The sequence below is a fragment of the Scyliorhinus torazame genome, chromosome 4 (assembly GCF_047496885.1).
Source record: "Scyliorhinus torazame isolate Kashiwa2021f chromosome 4, sScyTor2.1, whole genome shotgun sequence".
Taxonomy (NCBI): Eukaryota; Metazoa; Chordata; class Chondrichthyes; order Carcharhiniformes; family Scyliorhinidae; genus Scyliorhinus; species Scyliorhinus torazame.
This window is the reverse complement of record NC_092710.1, coordinates 82,322,110-82,341,458: the sequence shown is the minus strand read 5'-3', so window position 1 is coordinate 82,341,458 and position 19,349 is coordinate 82,322,110. Positions and strand designations below refer to the sequence as shown.

At 50.7% G+C, this 19,349-nt stretch overlaps 1 protein-coding gene across 1 annotated transcript in view; it reads right to left on the bottom strand.

Moving 5' to 3' along the window:
* The window catches only part of LOC140410329 (sodium/potassium-transporting ATPase subunit alpha-2), a 725,899-nt gene that overhangs the window by 460,085 nt on the left and 246,465 nt on the right, over positions 1-19,349 (bottom strand). The window contains exon 7 of the mRNA XM_072498323.1: positions 15,271-15,388. Coding sequence (XP_072354424.1) covers positions 15,271-15,388 — 118 coding nt within the window. The remainder of the gene's footprint in view (positions 1-15,270; positions 15,389-19,349) is intronic.

Genomic DNA, 19,349 nt, shown 5'->3' with positions numbered 1-19,349 from the left:
GATACAGAGTAAATCTCCCTCTACCCTGTCCCCATCAAACTCTCCCAGGAAAGGTACAGCGCGGGGTTAGACCAGAGTAAAGCTCCCTCTACACTGTCCCCATCAAACTCTCCCAGGACAGGTACAGCACGAGGTTAGATACAGAGTAAATCTCCCTGTACACTGTGCCCATCAAACTCTCCCAGGACAGGTACAGCACGGAGTAAGATACAGAGTAAATCTCCCTCTACACTGTCCCCATCAAACTCTCGCAGGACAGGTACAGCACGGGGTTGGATACAGAGTAAAGCTCCCTCTACACTGTCCCCATAAAACACTCCCAGGACAGGTACAGCGCGGGGTTAGATACAGAGTAAAGCTCCCTCTACACTGTCCGCATCAAACACTCCCAGGACAGGTACAGCACAGGGTTAGATACAGAGTAAAGCTCCCTCTACACTGTCCCCATCAAACACTCCCAGGACAGATACAGCACGGGGTTAGATACAGAGTAAATCTCCCTCTACCCTGTCCCCATCAAACTCTCCCAGGACAGGTACAGCGCGGGGTTCGGCCAGAGTAAAGCTCCCTCTACACTGGCCCCATCAAACACTCCCAGGACAGGTACAGCACGGGATGGATACAGAGTAAAGCTCCCTCTACACTGTCCCCATAAAACTCTCCCAGGACAGGTACAGCACGGAGTTAGATACAGAGTAAATCTCCCTCTACACTGTCCCCATCAAACACTCCCAGGACAGGTACACCACGGGGTTAGACACAGAGTAAAGCTCCCTCTACACTGGCCCCATCAAACACTCCCAGCACAGGTACAGCACGGGATTAGATACAGAGTAAAGCTCCCTCTACACTGGCCCCATCAAACACTCCCAGGACAGTTACAGCACGGTGATAGATACAGAGTAAAGCTCCCTCTGCACTGTCTCCATCAAACACTCCCAGGACAGGTACAGCACGGGGTTGGATACAGAGTAAAGCTCCCTGTACACTGTCCCCATCAAACACTCCCAGGACAGGTACAGCACAGGGTTAGATACAGAATAAAGCTCCCTCTACACTGTCCCCATCAAACACTCCCAGGACAGATACAGCACGGGGTTAGATACAGAGTAAATCTCCCTCTACCCTGTCCCCATCAAACTCTCCCAGGACAGGTACAGCGCGGGGTTCGACCAGAGTAAAGCTCCCTCTACACTGTCCCCATCAAACTCTCCCAGGACAGGTCCAGCACGGAGTTAGATACAGAGTAAATCTCCCTCGACACTGTCCCCATCAAACTCTCCCAGGACAGGTACAGCACGGGGTTAGATACAGAGTAAATCTCCCTCTACACTGTCCCCATCAAACTCTCCCAGGACAGGTACAGAGCGGGGTTAGACACAGAGTAAAGCTCCCTCTACACTGTCCACATCAAACACTCCCAGGACAGGTACAGCACGGGATACGATACAGAGTAAAGCTCCCTCTACACTGGCCCCATCAAACACTCCCAGGACAGATACAGCAGGGGGTTAGATACAGAGTAAATCTCCTTCTACCCTGTCCCCATCAAACTCTCCCAGGACAGGTACAGCGTGGGGTTCGACCAGAGTAAAGCTCCCTCTACACTGTCCCCATCAAACTCTCCCAGGACAGGTACAGCACGAGGTTAGATACAGAGTAAATCTCCCTGTACACTGTGCCCATCAAACTCTCCCAGGACAGGTACAGCACGGAGTTAGATGCAGAGTAAATCTCCCTCTACACTGTCCCCATCAAACGCTCGCAGGACAGGTACAGCACGGAGTTAGATACAGAGTAAATCTCCCTCTACACTGTCCCCATTAAACACTCCCAGGACAGGTACAGCACAGGGTTAGATACAGACTAAATCTCCCTCTACACTGTCCCCGACAATCACTCCCAGGACAGGTACAGCACGGGGTTAGATACAGAGTAAAACTACCTCTGCACTGACCCAATCAAACACTCCCAGGACAGGTACAGCATGGGGTTAGATACAGAGTAAAGCTCCCTGTACACTGTCCCCATCAAATACTCCCAGGACAGGTATAGCACGGAGTTAGATATAGAGTAAATCTCCCTCTACACTGTCCCCATCAAACACTCCCAAGACAGCTACAGCACGGGGTTAGATACAGAGTAAATCTCCCTCTACACTGTCCCCATCAAACTCTCCCAGGACAGGTACAGAGCGGGGTTAGACACAGAGGAAAGGTCCCTCTACACTGTCCCCATCAAACACTCCCAGGACAGGTACAGCACGGGATTAGATCCAGAGTAAAGCTCTCTCTACACTGTCCACATTAAAAACACTCCCAGGACAGGTACAGCACGGGGTTAGATACAGAGTAAATCTCCCTCTACACTGTCCTCATCAAACTCTCCCAGGACAGGTACAGCACGGGATTAGTAACAGAGTAAAGCTCCCTCTACACTGGCCCTATCAAACACTCCCAGGACAGGTACAGCACGGGGTGGATACAGAGTAAAGCGCCCTCTACACTGTTCCGATCAAACTCTCCCAGGACAGGTACAGCGCGGGGTTAGACACAGAGTAAAGCTCCCTCTACACTGTCCCCATCAAACTCTCCCAGGACAGGTACAGCACGGAGTTAGATACAGAATAAATCCCCCTCTACACTGTCCCCATCAAACACTCCCAGGACAGATAAAGCACGGGGTTAGATACAGAGTAAATCTCCCTCTACACTGTCCCCATCAAACACTCCCAGCACAGATAAAGCACGGGGTTAGATACAGAGTAAAGCTCCCTCTACACTGTACCCATCAAACTCTCCCAGGACAGGTACAGCACGGAGTTAGATACAGAGTAAATCTCCCTCTACACTGTCCCCATCAAACACTCCCAGGACAGGTACAGCACGGGGTTAAATACAGAGTAAATCTCCCTCTACACTGTCCCCATCAAACTCTCCCAGGACAGGTACAGAGCGGGGTTAGCCACAGAGTAAAGCTCCCTCTACACCGTCCCCAACAAACACTCCCAGGACAGGTACAGCACGGGATTAGATACAGAGTAAAGCTCCCTCTACACTGGCCCCATCAAACACTCCCAGCTCAGGTACAGCACGGGATTCGATACAGAGTAAAGCTCCCTCTACACTGGCCCCATCAAACACTCCCAGGACAGGTACAGCACGGGGTTAGATACAGAGTAATGCTCCCTCTGCACTGTCCCCATCAAACACTCCCAGGACAGGTACAGCACGGGGTTGAATACAGAGTAAAGCTCCCTCTATACTGTCCCCATCAAACACTCCCAGGACAGGTACAGCACGGGGTTAGATACAGAGTAAAGCTCCCTCTGCACTGTCCCCATCAAACACTCCCAGGAGAGGTACAGCACAGGGTTTCATACAGAGTAAAGCTCCCTCTACACTGTCCCCATCAAACACTCCCAGGACAGGTACAGCATGCGGTTAGATACAGAGTAAATCTCCCTGTACACTGTGCCCATCAAACTCTCCCAGGACAGGTACAGCACGGAGTTAGATACAGAGTAAATCTCCCTCTACACTGTCCCCATCAAACTCTCCCAGGACAGGTACAGAGCGGGGTCAGACACAGATTAAAACTCCCTCTACACTGTCCCCATCAAACACTCCCAGGACAGGTACAGCACGGGATTAGATCCAGACTAAAGCTCCCTCTACACTGTCCACATTAAAAACACTCCCGGGACAGGTGCAGCACAGGGTTAGATACAGACTAAATCTCCCTCTACACTGTCCCCATCAAAGACTCCCAGGACAGGTACAGCACGAAGTTAGATACAGAATAAATCCCCCTCTACACTGTCCCCATCAAACACTCCCAGGACAGATAAAGCACGGGGTTAGATACAGAGTAAATCTCCCTCTACACTGTCCCCATCAAACTCTCCCAGGACAGGTCCAGCACGGAGTTAGATACAGAGTAAATCTCCCTCTACACTGTCCCCATCAAACACTCCCAGGACAGGTACAGCACGGGGTTAAATACAGAGTAAATCTCCCTCTACACTGTCCCCATCAAACTCTCCCAGGACAGGTACAGAGCGGGGTTAGCCACAGAGTAAAGCTCCCTCTACACCGTCCCCAACAAACACTCCCAGGACAGGTACAGCACGGGATTAGATACAGAGTAAAGCTCCCTCTACACTGGCCCCATCAAACACTCGCAGCTCAGTTACAGCACGGGATTCGATACAGAGTAAAGCTCCCTCTACACTGGCCCCATCAAACACTCCCAGGACAGGTACAGCACGGGGTTAGATACAGAGTAAAGCTCCCTCTGCACTGTCCCCATCAAACACTCCCAGGACAGGTACAGCACGGGGTTGGATACAGAGTAAAGCTCCCTCTATACTGTCCCCATCAAACACTCCCAGGACAGGTACAGCACGGGGTTAGATACAGAGTAAAGCTCCCTCTGCACTGTCCCCATCAAACACTCCCAGGAGAGGTACAGCACAGGGTTTCATACAGAGTAAAGCTCCCTCTACACTGTCCCCATCAAACACTCCCAGGACAGGTACAGCATGCGGTTAGATACAGAGTAAATCTCCCTGTACACTGTGCCCATCAAACTCTCCCAGGACAGGTACAGCACGGAGTTAGATACAGAGTAAATCTCCCTCTACACTGTCCCCATCAAACTCTCCCAGGACACGTACAGAGCGGGGTCAGCCACAGATTAAAGCTCCCTCTACACTGTCCCCATCAAACACTCCCAGGACAGGTACAGCACGGGATTAGATCCAGACTAAAGCTCCCTCTACACTGTCCACATTAAAAACACTCCCAGGACAGGTACAGCACAGGGTTAGATACAGACTAAATCTCCCTCTACACTGTCCCCATCAAAGACTCCCAGGACAGGTACAGCACGGGGTTAGACACAGAGTAAAGCTCCCTCTACACTGGTCCCATCAAACACTCCCAGCACAGGTACAGCACGGGATTAGATACACAGTAAAGCTCCCTCAACACTGGCCCCATCAAACACTCCCAGGACTTGTACAGCACGGGGTTAGACACAGAGTAAATCTCCCTCTACACTGTCCACATCAAACACTCCCTGGACAGGTACAGCACGGGGTTAGACACAGAGTAAAGCTCCCTCTACACTGTCCACATCAAACACTCCCAGGACAGGTACAGCACGGGATACGATACAGAGTAAAGCTCCCTCTACACTGGCCCCATCAAACACTCCCAGGACAGATACAGCAGGGGGTTAGATACAGAGTAAATCTCCTTCTACCCTGTCCCCATCAAACTCTCCCAGGACAGGTACAGCGTGGGGTTCGACCAGAGTAAAGCTCCCTCTACACTGTCCCCATCAAACTCTCCCAGGACAGGTACAGCACGAGGTTAGATACAGAGTAAATCTCCCTGTACACTGTGCCCATCAAACTCTCCCAGGACAGGTACAGCACGGAGTTAGATGCAGAGTAAATCTCCCTCTACACTGTCCCCATCAAACGCTCGCAGGACAGGTACAGCACGGAGTTAGATACAGAGTAAATCTCCCTCTACACTGTCCCCATTAAACACTCCCAGGACAGGTACAGCACAGGGTTAGATACAGACTAAATCTCCCTCTACACTGTCCCCGACAATCACTCCCAGGACAGGTACAGCACGGGGTTAGATACAGAGTAAAACTACCTCTGCACTGACCCAATCAAACACTCCCAGGACAGGTACAGCATGGGGTTAGATACAGAGTAAAGCTCCCTGTACACTGTCCCCATCAAATACTCCCAGGACAGGTATAGCACGGAGTTAGATATAGAGTAAATCTCCCTCTACACTGTCCCCATCAAACACTCCCAAGACAGCTACAGCACGGGGTTAGATACAGAGTAAATCTCCCTCTACACTGTCCCCATCAAACTCTCCCAGGACAGGTACAGAGCGGGGTTAGACACAGAGGAAAGGTCCCTCTACACTGTCCCCATCAAACACTCCCAGGACAGGTACAGCACGGGATTAGATCCAGAGTAAAGCTCTCTCTACACTGTCCACATTAAAAACACTCCCAGGACAGGTACAGCACGGGGTTAGATACAGAGTAAATCTCCCTCTACACTGTCCTCATCAAACTCTCCCAGGACAGGTACAGCACGGGATTAGTAACAGAGTAAAGCTCCCTCTACACTGGCCCTATCAAACACTCCCAGGACAGGTACAGCACGGGGTGGATACAGAGTAAAGCGCCCTCTACACTGTTCCGATCAAACTCTCCCAGGACAGGTACAGCGCGGGGTTAGACACAGAGTAAAGCTCCCTCTACACTGTCCCCATCAAACTCTCCCAGGACAGGTACAGCACGGAGTTAGATACAGAATAAATCCCCCTCTACACTGTCCCCATCAAACACTCCCAGGACAGATAAAGCACGGGGTTAGATACAGAGTAAATCTCCCTCTACACTGTCCCCATCAAACACTCCCAGCACAGATAAAGCACGGGGTTAGATACAGAGTAAAGCTCCCTCTACACTGTACCCATCAAACTCTCCCAGGACAGGTACAGCACGGAGTTAGATACAGAGTAAATCTCCCTCTACACTGTCCCCATCAAACACTCCCAGGACAGGTACAGCACGGGGTTAAATACAGAGTAAATCTCCCTCTACACTGTCCCCATCAAACTCTCCCAGGACAGGTACAGAGCGGGGTTAGCCACAGAGTAAAGCTCCCTCTACACCGTCCCCAACAAACACTCCCAGGACAGGTACAGCACGGGATTAGATACAGAGTAAAGCTCCCTCTACACTGGCCCCATCAAACACTCCCAGCTCAGGTACAGCACGGGATTCGATACAGAGTAAAGCTCCCTCTACACTGGCCCCATCAAACACTCCCAGGACAGGTACAGCACGGGGTTAGATACAGAGTAATGCTCCCTCTGCACTGTCCCCATCAAACACTCCCAGGACAGGTACAGCACGGGGTTGAATACAGAGTAAAGCTCCCTCTATACTGTCCCCATCAAACACTCCCAGGACAGGTACAGCACGGGGTTAGATACAGAGTAAAGCTCCCTCTGCACTGTCCCCATCAAACACTCCCAGGAGAGGTACAGCACAGGGTTTCATACAGAGTAAAGCTCCCTCTACACTGTCCCCATCAAACACTCCCAGGACAGGTACAGCATGCGGTTAGATACAGAGTAAATCTCCCTGTACACTGTGCCCATCAAACTCTCCCAGGACAGGTACAGCACGGAGTTAGATACAGAGTAAATCTCCCTCTACACTGTCCCCATCAAACTCTCCCAGGACAGGTACAGAGCGGGGTCAGACACAGATTAAAACTCCCTCTACACTGTCCCCATCAAACACTCCCAGGACAGGTACAGCACGGGATTAGATCCAGACTAAAGCTCCCTCTACACTGTCCACATTAAAAACACTCCCGGGACAGGTGCAGCACAGGGTTAGATACAGACTAAATCTCCCTCTACACTGTCCCCATCAAAGACTCCCAGGACAGGTACAGCACGAAGTTAGATACAGAATAAATCCCCCTCTACACTGTCCCCATCAAACACTCCCAGGACAGATAAAGCACGGGGTTAGATACAGAGTAAATCTCCCTCTACACTGTCCCCATCAAACTCTCCCAGGACAGGTCCAGCACGGAGTTAGATACAGAGTAAATCTCCCTCTACACTGTCCCCATCAAACACTCCCAGGACAGGTACAGCACGGGGTTAAATACAGAGTAAATCTCCCTCTACACTGTCCCCATCAAACTCTCCCAGGACAGGTACAGAGCGGGGTTAGCCACAGAGTAAAGCTCCCTCTACACCGTCCCCAACAAACACTCCCAGGACAGGTACAGCACGGGATTAGATACAGAGTAAAGCTCCCTCTACACTGGCCCCATCAAACACTCGCAGCTCAGTTACAGCACGGGATTCGATACAGAGTAAAGCTCCCTCTACACTGGCCCCATCAAACACTCCCAGGACAGGTACAGCACGGGGTTAGATACAGAGTAAAGCTCCCTCTGCACTGTCCCCATCAAACACTCCCAGGACAGGTACAGCACGGGGTTGGATACAGAGTAAAGCTCCCTCTATACTGTCCCCATCAAACACTCCCAGGACAGGTACAGCACGGGGTTAGATACAGAGTAAAGCTCCCTCTGCACTGTCCCCATCAAACACTCCCAGGAGAGGTACAGCACAGGGTTTCATACAGAGTAAAGCTCCCTCTACACTGTCCCCATCAAACACTCCCAGGACAGGTACAGCATGCGGTTAGATACAGAGTAAATCTCCCTGTACACTGTGCCCATCAAACTCTCCCAGGACAGGTACAGCACGGAGTTAGATACAGAGTAAATCTCCCTCTACACTGTCCCCATCAAACTCTCCCAGGACACGTACAGAGCGGGGTCAGCCACAGATTAAAGCTCCCTCTACACTGTCCCCATCAAACACTCCCAGGACAGGTACAGCACGGGATTAGATCCAGACTAAAGCTCCCTCTACACTGTCCACATTAAAAACACTCCCAGGACAGGTACAGCACAGGGTTAGATACAGACTAAATCTCCCTCTACACTGTCCCCATCAAAGACTCCCAGGACAGGTACAGCACGGGGTTAGACACAGAGTAAAGCTCCCTCTACACTGGTCCCATCAAACACTCCCAGCACAGGTACAGCACGGGATTAGATACACAGTAAAGCTCCCTCAACACTGGCCCCATCAAACACTCCCAGGACTTGTACAGCACGGGGTTAGACACAGAGTAAATCTCCCTCTACACTGTCCACATCAAACACTCCCTGGACAGGTACAGCACGGGGTGAGACACAGAGTAAAGGTCCCTCTGCACTGGCCCCATCAAACACTCCCAGCACAGGTACAGCACGGGATTAGATATAGAGTAAATCTCCCTCTACACTGTCCCCATCAAACACTCCCAAGACAGCTACAGCACGGGGTTAGATACAGAGTAAATCTCCCTCTACACTGTCCCCATCAAACTCTCCCAGGACAGGTACAGAGCGGGGTTAGACACAGAGGAAAGGTCCCTCTACACTGTCCCCATCAAACACTCCCAGGACAGGTACAGCACGGGATTAGATCCAGAGTAAAGCTCTCTCTACACTGTCCACATTAAAAACACTCCCAGGACAGGTACAGCACGGGGTTAGATACAGAGTAAATCTCCCTCTACACTGTCCCCATCAAACTCTCCCAGGACAGGTACAGCACGGGATTAGTAACAGAGTAAAGCTCCCTCTACACTGGCCCTATCAAACACTCCCAGGACAGGTACAGCACGGGGTGGATACAGAGTAAAGCGCCCTCTACACTGTTCCGATCAAACTCTCCCAGGACAGGTACAGCGCGGGGTTAGACACAGAGTAAAGCTCCCTCTACACTGTCCCCATCAAACTCTCCCAGGACAGGTACAGCACGGAGTTAGATACAGAATAAATCCCCCTCTACACTGTCCCCATCAAACACTCCCAGGACAGATAAAGCACGGGGTTAGATACAGAGTAAATCTCCCTCTACACTGTCCCCATCAAACACTCCCAGCACAGATAAAGCACGGGGTTAGATACAGAGTAAAGCTCCCTCTACACTGTACCCATCAAACTCTCCCAGGACAGGTACAGCACGGAGTTAGATACAGAGTAAATCTCCCTCTACACTGTCCCCATCAAACACTCCCAGGACAGGTACAGCACGGGGTTAAATACAGAGTAAATCTCCCTCTACACTGTCCCCATCAAACTCTCCCAGGACAGGTACAGAGCGGGGTTAGCCACAGAGTAAAGCTCCCTCTACACCGTCCCCAACAAACACTCCCAGGACAGGTACAGCACGGGATTAGATACAGAGTAAAGCTCCCTCTACAATGGCCCCATCAAACACTCCCAGCTCAGGTACAGCACGGGATTCGATACAGAGTAAAGCTCCCTCTACACTGGCCCCATCAAACACTCCCAGGACAGGTACAGCACGGGGTTAGATACAGAGTAATGCTCCCTCTGCACTGTCCCCATCAAACACTCCCAGGACAGGTACAGCACGGGGTTGAATACAGAGTAAAGCTCCCTCTATACTGTCCCCATCAAACACTCCCAGGACAGGTACAGCACGGGGTTAGATACAGAGTAAAGCTCCCTCTGCACTGTCCCCATCAAACACTCCCAGGAGAGGTACAGCACAGGGTTTCATACAGAGTAAAGCTCCCTCTACACTGTCCCCATCAAACACTCCCAGGACAGGTACAGCATGCGGTTAGATACAGAGTAAATCTCCCTGTACACTGTGCCCATCAAACTCTCCCAGGACAGGTACAGCACGGAGTTAGATACAGAGTAAATCTCCCTCTACACTGTCCCCATCAAACTCTCCCAGGACAGGTACAGAGCGGGGTCAGACACAGATTAAAACTCCCTCTACACTGTCCCCATCAAACACTCCCAGGACAGGTACAGCACGGGATGAGATCCAGACTAAAGCTCCCTCTACACTGTCCACATTAAAAACACTCCCGGGACAGGTACAGCACAGGGTTAGATACAGACTAAATCTCCCTCTACACTGTCCCCATCAAAGACTCCCAGGACAGGTACAGCACGAAGTTAGATACAGAATAAATCCCCCTCTACACTGTCCCCATCAAACACTCCCAGGACAGATAAAGCACGGGGTTAGATACAGAGTAAATCTCCCTCTACACTGTCCCCATCAAACTCTCCCAGGACAGGTCCAGCACGGAGTTAGATACAGAGTAAATCTCCCTCTACACTGTCCCCATCAAACACTCCCAGGACAGGTACAGCACGGGGTTAAATACAGAGTAAATCTCCCTCTACACTGTCCCCATCAAACTCTCCCAGGACAGGTACAGAGCGGGGTTAGCCACAGAGTAAAGCTCCCTCTACACCGTCCCCAACAAACACTCCCAGGACAGGTACAGCACGGGATTAGATACAGAGTAAAGCTCCCTCTACACTGGCCCCATCAAACACTCCCAGCTCAGTTACAGCACGGGATTCGATACAGAGTAAAGCTCCCTCTACACTGGCCCCATCAAACACTCCCAGGACAGGTACAGCACGGGGTTAGATACAGAGTAAAGCTCCCTCTGCACTGTCCCCATCAAACACTCCCAGGACAGGTACAGCACGGGGTTGGATACAGAGTAAAGCTCCCTCTATACTGTCCCCATCAAACACTCCCAGGACAGGTACAGCACGGGGTTAGATACAGAGTAAAGCTCCCTCTGCACTGTCCCCATCAAACACTCCCAGGAGAGGTACAGCACAGGGTTTCATACAGAGTAAAGCTCCCTCTACACTGTCCCCATCAAACACTCCCAGGACAGGTACAGCATGCGGTTAGATACAGAGTAAATCTCCCTGTACACTGTGCCCATCAAACTCTCCCAGGACAGGTACAGCACGGAGTTAGATACAGAGTAAATCTCCCTCTACACTGTCCCCATCAAACTCTCCCAGGACACGTACAGAGCGGGGTCAGCCACAGATTAAAGCTCCCTCTACACTGTCCCCATCAAACACTCCCAGGACAGGTACAGCACGGGATTAGATCCAGACTAAAGCTCCCTCTACACTGTCCACATTAAAAACACTCCCAGGACAGGTACAGCACAGGGTTAGATACAGACTAAATCTCCCTCTACACTGTCCCCATCAAAGACTCCCAGGACAGGTACAGCACGGGGTTAGACACAGAGTAAAGCTCCCTCTACACTGGTCCCATCAAACACTCTCAGCACAGGTACAGCACGGGATTAGATACAGAGTAAAGCTCCCTCAACACTGGCCCCATCAAACACTCCCAGGACTTGTACAGCACGGGGTTAGACACAGAGTAAATCTCCCTCTACACTGTCCACATCAAACACTCCCTGGACAGGTACAGCACGGGGTGAGACACAGAGTAAAGGTCCCTCTGCACTGGCCCCATCAAACACTCCCAGCACAGGTACAGCACGGGATTAGATAAAGAGTAAAGCTCCCTCTGCACTGTCCCCATCAAACACTCCCAGGACAGGTACAGCACGGGGTTGGATACAGAGTAAAGCTCCCTCTACACTGACTCCATCAAACACTCCCAGGACAGGTACAGCACGGGGTTAGATACAGAGTAAAGCTGCCTCTCCACTGTCCCCATCAAACACTCCAAGGACAGGTACGGCGCGGGTTTAGACACAGAGTAAAGCTCCCTCTACACTGTCCCCATCAAACTCTCCCAGGACAGGTACAGCACGAGGTTAGATACAGAGTAAATCTCCCTGTACACTGTGCCCATCAAAGTCTCCCAGGACAGGTACAGCACGGAGTTAGATACAGAGTAAATCTCCCTCTACACTGTCCCTATCAAACTCTCCCAGGACAGGTACGGAGCGGGGTGAGACACAGATTAAAGCTCCCTCTACACTGTCCCCATCAAACACTCCCAGGACAGGTACAGCACGGGATTAGATCCAGAGTAAAGCTCCCTCTACACTGTCCACATTAAAAACACTCCCAGGACAGGTGCAGCACAGGGTTAGATAAAGAGTAAATCTCCCTCTACACTGTCCCCATCAAAGACTCCCAGGACAGGTACAGCACGGGGTTAGACACAGAGTAAAGCTCCCTCTACACTGGTCCCATCAAACACTCCCAGCACAGGTACAGCACGGGATTAGATTCAGAGTAAAGCTCCCTCAACACTGGCCCCATCAAACACTCCGAGCACAGGTACAGCACGGGATTAGATAAAGAGTAAAGCTCCCTCTGCACTGTCCCCATCAAACACTCCCAGGACAGGTACAGCACGGGGTTGGATACAGAGTAAAGCTCCCTCTACACTGACTCCATCAAACACTCCCAGGACAGGTACAGCACGGGGTTAAATACAGAGTAAAGCTGCCTCTACACTGTCCCCATCAAACACTCCAAGGACAGGTACAGCATGGGGTTAGATACAGAGTAAAGCTCCCCCTACACTGTCCCCATCAAACACTCCCAGGACAGGTACAGCATTGGTTTAGACAAAGAGTAAATCTCCCTCTACACTGTCCCCAGCAAACTCTCCCAGGACAGGTACAGCACGGAGTTTGATACAGAGTAAATCTCCCTCTACACTGTCCCCATCAAACACTCCCAGGACAGGTACACCACGGGTTTAGACACAGAGTAAAGCTCCCTCTACACTGGCCCCATCAAACACTCCCAGCACAGGTACAGCACGGGATTAGATACAGAGTAAAGCTCCCTGTACACTGTCCCCATCAAACACTCCCAGGACAGGTACAGCACAGGGTTAGATACAGAGTAAAGCTCCCTCTACACTGTCCCCATCAAACACTCCCAGGACAGATACAGCACGGGGTTAGATACAGAGTAAATCTCCCTCTACCCTGTCCCCATCAAACTCTCCCAGGACAGGTACAGCGCGGGGTTCGACCAGAGTAAAGCTCCCTCTACACTGTCCCGATCAAACTCTCCCAGGACAGGTACAGCACGAGGTTAGATACAGAGTAAATCTCCCTGTACACTGTGCCCATCAAACTCTCCCAGGACAGGTACAGCACGGACTTAGATACAGAGTAAATCTCCCTCTACACTGTCCCCATCAAACACTCCCAGGACAGGTACAGCAGGGGGTTAGATACAGAGTACAGCTCCCTCCACACTGTCCCCATCAAACTCTCCCAGGACAGGTACAGCACGGAGTTAGATACAGAGTAAATTTCCCTCTACACTGTCCCCATCAAACCCTCCCAGGACAGGTACAGCATGGGGTTAGACACTGAGTAAAGCTCCCTCTACACTGGCCCCATCAAACACTCCCAGGACAGGTACAGCACGGGGTTAGATTCAGAGTAAATCTCCCTCTACATTGTCCCCATCAAACTCTCCCAGGACAGGTACAGAGTGGGGTTAGACACGGAGTAAAGCTCCCTCTACACTGTCCCCATCAAACACTCCCAGGACAGGTACAGCACGGGATTAGATACAGAGTAAAGCTCCCTCCCTTTGTAAGGCCACATTTGGAGTACTGTGTACAGTTCTGGTCGCCTCATTTTAGCAAGGAGGTGGAAGCTTTGGAAAAGGTGCAAAGAAGATTTACCAGGATGTTGCCTGGAATGGAGAGTAGGTCTTACGAGGAAAGGTTGAGGGTGCTAGGCCTTTTCTCATTAGAACGGAGAAGGATGAGGGGCGACTTGATAGAGGTTTATAAGATGATCAGGGGAATAGATAGAGTAGCCAGTCAGAGACTTTTTCCCTGGGTTGAACAAACCATTACAAGGGGACATAAATTTAAGGTGAAAGGTGGAAGATATAGGAGGGATATCAGAGGTAGGTTCTTTACCCAGAGAGTAGTGGGGGCATGGAATGCACTGCCTGTGGAAGTAGTTGAGTCGGAAACATTAGGGACCTTCAAGCAGCTATTGGATAGGTATATGGATTACAGTAAAATGATAGTGTAGATTTATTTGTTCTCAAGGGCAGCACGGTAGCATTGTGGATAGCACAATTGCTTCACAGCTCCAGCGTCCCAGGTTAGATTCCGGCTTGGGTCACTGTCTGTGCGGAGTCTGCACGTCCTCCCCGTGTCTGCGTGGGTTTCCTCCGGGTGCTCCGGTTTCCTCCCACAGTCCAAAGATGTGCGGGTTAGGTGAATTGGCCAATGATAAATTGCCCTTAATGTCCAAATTGCCCTTGGTGTTGGGTGGAAGTGTTGAGTTTGGGTAGGGTGCTCTTTCCAAGAGCCGGTGCAGACTCAAAGGACCGAATGGCCTCCTTCTGCACTGTAAATTCAATGTTAATCTATGATTAATCTAGGATAAAGGTACGGCACAACATCATGGGCCGAAGGGCCTGTTCTGTGCTGTATTTTTCTATGTTCTATGTTCTACACTGTCCATATTAAAAACACTCCCAGGACAGGTACAGCACAGGGTTAGATACAGAGTAAAGCTCCCTCTACCCTGTCCCCATCAAACTCTCCCAGGACAGGTACAACACAGGGTTAGATACAGAGTAAAGCTCCCTCTACACTGTCCGCATCAAACACTCCCAGGACAGGTACAGCACTGGGTTAGACACAGAGTAAAGCTCCCTCTGCACTGGCCTCATCAAACACTCCCAGCACAGGTACAGCACGGGATTACATACAGAGTAAAGCTCCCTCTACACTGGCCCCATCAAACCCTCCCAGGACAGGTACAGCACGGGGTTAACTGAATCCAGAATAATACTACCTTCCACACAATTTGTAGAGAAAAATGCAATATTCCGCGTCTCCAAAGGATTGTCGTTGGTAAATTCCGGAGATCGAGTCTGTGGCTCCGACTCTCCCGTGAGTGAGGAATTATCAACCTGTAGGGTCAACAAATGTGTTAATATTCACAGGGATCTCCGGGAGTGGGTTAATATTTACAGGGTGGCTCTGGGAATGTGGTAATATTTACAGGGGGTCTCCGGGAGAGTGTTAATATTTACAAGGGGTCTCTGGGAGTGTGTTAATATTTACAGGGGGTCTCCGGGAGAATGTTAATATTTACAGGGGGTCTCCGAGAGTGTGTTAATATTTACAGGAGGTCTCCGGGAGTCTATTAATATTTACAGGGGGTCTCCGGGAGTTTTTTAATACTTACAGGGGTCTCCGGGAGAGGGTTAATATTTACAGGGGGTCTCCGGGAGTGTGTTAATATTTACAGGGTGTCTCCGTGAGAGTGTTAATATTTACAGGGTGTCTCTGGGAGTGAGTTAATATTTACAGGGGGGTCTCCGGGAGAGTGTTAATATTTACAGGGGGGTCTCCGGGAGAGTGTTAGTAAATACAGGCGGTCTCTGGGAGAGTGTTAATATTTACAGGGGGTCTCCGGGAGTGTGTTAATATTTACAGGGGTCTCCGGGAATGTGTTAATATTTACAGGGGGCCTCCGGGAGTGTGTTAATATTTACAGGGGGGTCTCCGGGAATGTGTTAATATTAACAGGGGTCTCCGGGAATGTGTTTATATTTACAGGGGGTCTCCGGGAGAGTGTTAATGTTTACAGGGGGTCTCTGGGAGAGTGTTAATATTTATAGGGGGTCTCCGGGAGAGTGTTAATATTTACAGGGTGTCTCTGGGAGTGTGTTAATATTTACAGTGGGCCTCTGGGAGAGTGTTAATATTTACAGGGTGTCTCTGGGAGAGTGTTAATATTTACTGGGGGTCTCCGGGAGAGTGTTAATATTTACAGGGTGTCTCTGGGAGAGTGTTAATATTTACAGGGGGTCTCCGGGAGAGTGTTAATATTTACAGGGTGTCTCCGGGAGAGTGTTAATATTTACAGGGTGTCTCTGGGAGAGTGTTAATATTTACTGGGGGTCTCCGGGAGAGTGTTAATATTTACAGGGTATCTCTGGGAGAGTGTTAATATTTACAGGGGGTCTCCGGGAATGTGTTAATATTTACAGGGGGTCTCCGGGAATGTGTTAATATTTACAGGGGGTCTCCGGGAGTGTGTTAATATTTCCAGGGGGGTCTCCGGGAGAGTGTTAATATTTACAGGGGGTCTCCGGAAAAGTGTTAATATTTACAGGGTATCTCTGGGAGAGTGTTAATATTTACAGGGGGTCTCCGGGAGAGTGTTAATATTTACAGGGTATCTCTGGGAGAGTGTTAATATTTACAGGGGGGTCTCCGGGAGAGTGTTAATATTTACAGGGCGTCTCCGGGAGAGTGTTGATATTTACAGGAGGTTTCTGGGAGTGTGTTAATATTTACAGGGGGTCTCCGGGAGTGTGTTAATATTTACAGGGGGTCTCCGGGAGTGTGTTAATATTTACAAGGGGGCTCTGAAAGTGTGTGAATATTTACAGGGGGTCTCCGGGAGAGTGTAAATATTTACAGGGGGTCTCCGGGAGAGTGTTTATATTTACAGGGGGCCTCCGGGAGAGTGTTAATATTTACAGGTGGTCTCTGGGAGAGTGTTAATATTTACAGGGGGTCGCCGGGAGAGTGTTAATATTTACAGGGGGGCTCTGGGAGAGTGTTAATATTTACAGGGGGGTCTCCGGGAGCGTGTTAATATTTACAGGGGTGCTCTGGGAGAGTGTTAATATTTACAGGGGGGTCACCGGGAGAGTGTTAATATTTACAGGGGTGCTCTGGGAGAGTGTTAATATTTACAGGGGGGGTCACCGGGAGAGTGTTAATATTTACAGGGCGTCTCCGGGAGAATGTTGATATTTACAGGGGGTCTCCGGGAGAGTGTTAATATTTACAGGGGTGCTCTGGGAGAGTGTTAATATTTACAGGGGGGTCACCGGGAGAGTGTTAATATTTACAGGGCGTCTCCGGGAGAGTGTTAATATTTACAGGGGGTCTCCGGGAGAGTGTTAATATTTACAGGGGGTCTCCGGGAGAGTGTTAATATTTACAGGGCGTCTCCGGGAGAGTGTTGATATTTACAGGGGGTCTCCGGGAGAGTGTTAATATTTACAGGGGGTCTCCGGGAGAGTGTTAATATTTACAGGGGGGCTCTGGGAGAGTGTTAATATTTACAGGGGGCTCTGGGAGTGTGTTAATATTTACAGGGGGTCTCCGGGAGAGTGTTAATATTTACAGGGGGTCTCCGGGAGAGTGTTAATATTTACAGGGGCCTCTGGGAGTGTGTTAATATTTACAGGGGGTCTCCGGGAGAGTGTTAATATTTACAGGGGGTCTCCGGGAGAGTGTTAATATTTACAGGGTGTCTCCGGGAGAGTGTTAATATTTACAGGGGGTCTCCGGGAGAGTGTTAATATTTACAGGGGGCTCTGGGAGTGTGTTAATATTTACAGGGGGTCTCCGGGAGAGTGTTAATATTTACAGGGGGTCTCCGGGAGAGTGTTAATATTTACAGGGTGTCTCCGGGAGAGTGTTGATATTTACAGGGGGTCTCTGGGAGAGTGTTAATATTTACAGGGGGTCTCCGGGAGTGTGTTAATATTTACAGGGTGTCTCTGGGAGAGTGTTAATATTTACAGGGGGTCTCCGGAAGTGTGTTAATATTTACAGTGTCTCCGTGTGAGTGTTAATATTTACGGGGGGTCTCCGGGAGAGTGTTAATATTTACAGGGGGTCTCTGAGTGTGTCAATATTTACAGGGGGTCGCCGGGAGTGTGTCAATATTTACAGGGGGATCTCCAGGAGAGCGTTAATAATTACAGGGGGTCTTTGGGAGAGCTCTCTGTCGCTCCCTCTGTCTCACTCTACTGCTGTCGCTCTCTGTCTCTGTCGCGCTCTCTGTCTCTGTCGCGCTCTCTGTCTCTGTCGCGCCCTCTGTCCCTGTCGCGCTCTCTGTCTCTGTCGCGCTCTCTGTCTCTGTCGCGCCCTCTGTCTCTGTCGCGCTCTCTGTCTCTGTCGCGCTCTCTATCAGTGTCGCTCTCTCTGTCACTGTCAGGCTCTCTGTCGCTGTCGCGCTTTCAGTTGCTGTCTCTCTCTCTGTTGCGCTCTCTCTCTCTGTCGCGCTCTCTTTCTCTGTCGCGCTCTCTCTGTCGTGCTCTCTCTCTCGTGCTCTCTCTCTCTCTGTCGCGCTCTGCCTCTCTGCCACGCTCTGTCTGTTGTGCTCTCTCTCTCTGTCGTGCTCTCTCTCTCTGTCGCGCTCTCTCTCTCTCTGTCGCGCTTTCTCTCTCTCGTGCTCTCTCTCTCGTGCTCTCTCTGTCGCGCCCTGCCTCTCTGCTGCGCTCTACTGTTGTGCTCTCTCTCTCTGTCGCGCTCTCTCTCTCTGTCACGCTCTCTCCCACTGTCGCGCTCTCTCTCTGTCACGCTCTCTGTCTCTGTCGCGCTCTCTGTCTCTGTCGCGCTCTCTGTCTCTGTCGCGCTCTCTGTCACTGTCGCGCTCTCTGTCACTGTCGCGCTCTCTGTCACTGTCGCGCTCTCTGTCACTGGCGATCCCTCTCTGTCGCTCTCTCTGTCTCACTCTCTATTGCTGTCACTCTCGCTGTCTCTGTCACGCTCTCTGTCCCTGTCGCACTCTCTGTCTCTGTCACGCTCTCTATCGGTGTCGCTCTCTCTGTCGTTGTCAGGCTCTCTGTCGCTGTCAGGCTCTCTGTCGCTCTCTCTCTCTCTCTGTTGCTGTGGTTCTCTCTGTCTCTGTCGCGCTCTGTGTCGCGCTCTCTGTATCTGTTGCGTGCTCTCTGTCGTGCTCTCTCACTCTGTCGTGCTCTTTCTCTCTGTCGCGCTCTCGCTCTCCGTCACGCTCTCTCTCTCTGTCTCGCTCTCTCTCTCCGTCGCGCTCTCTCTCTCTCTCTCTGTCGTACTCACTCTCTCCGTCGCGCTCTCTCTCCGTCACGCTCTCTCTCTCCG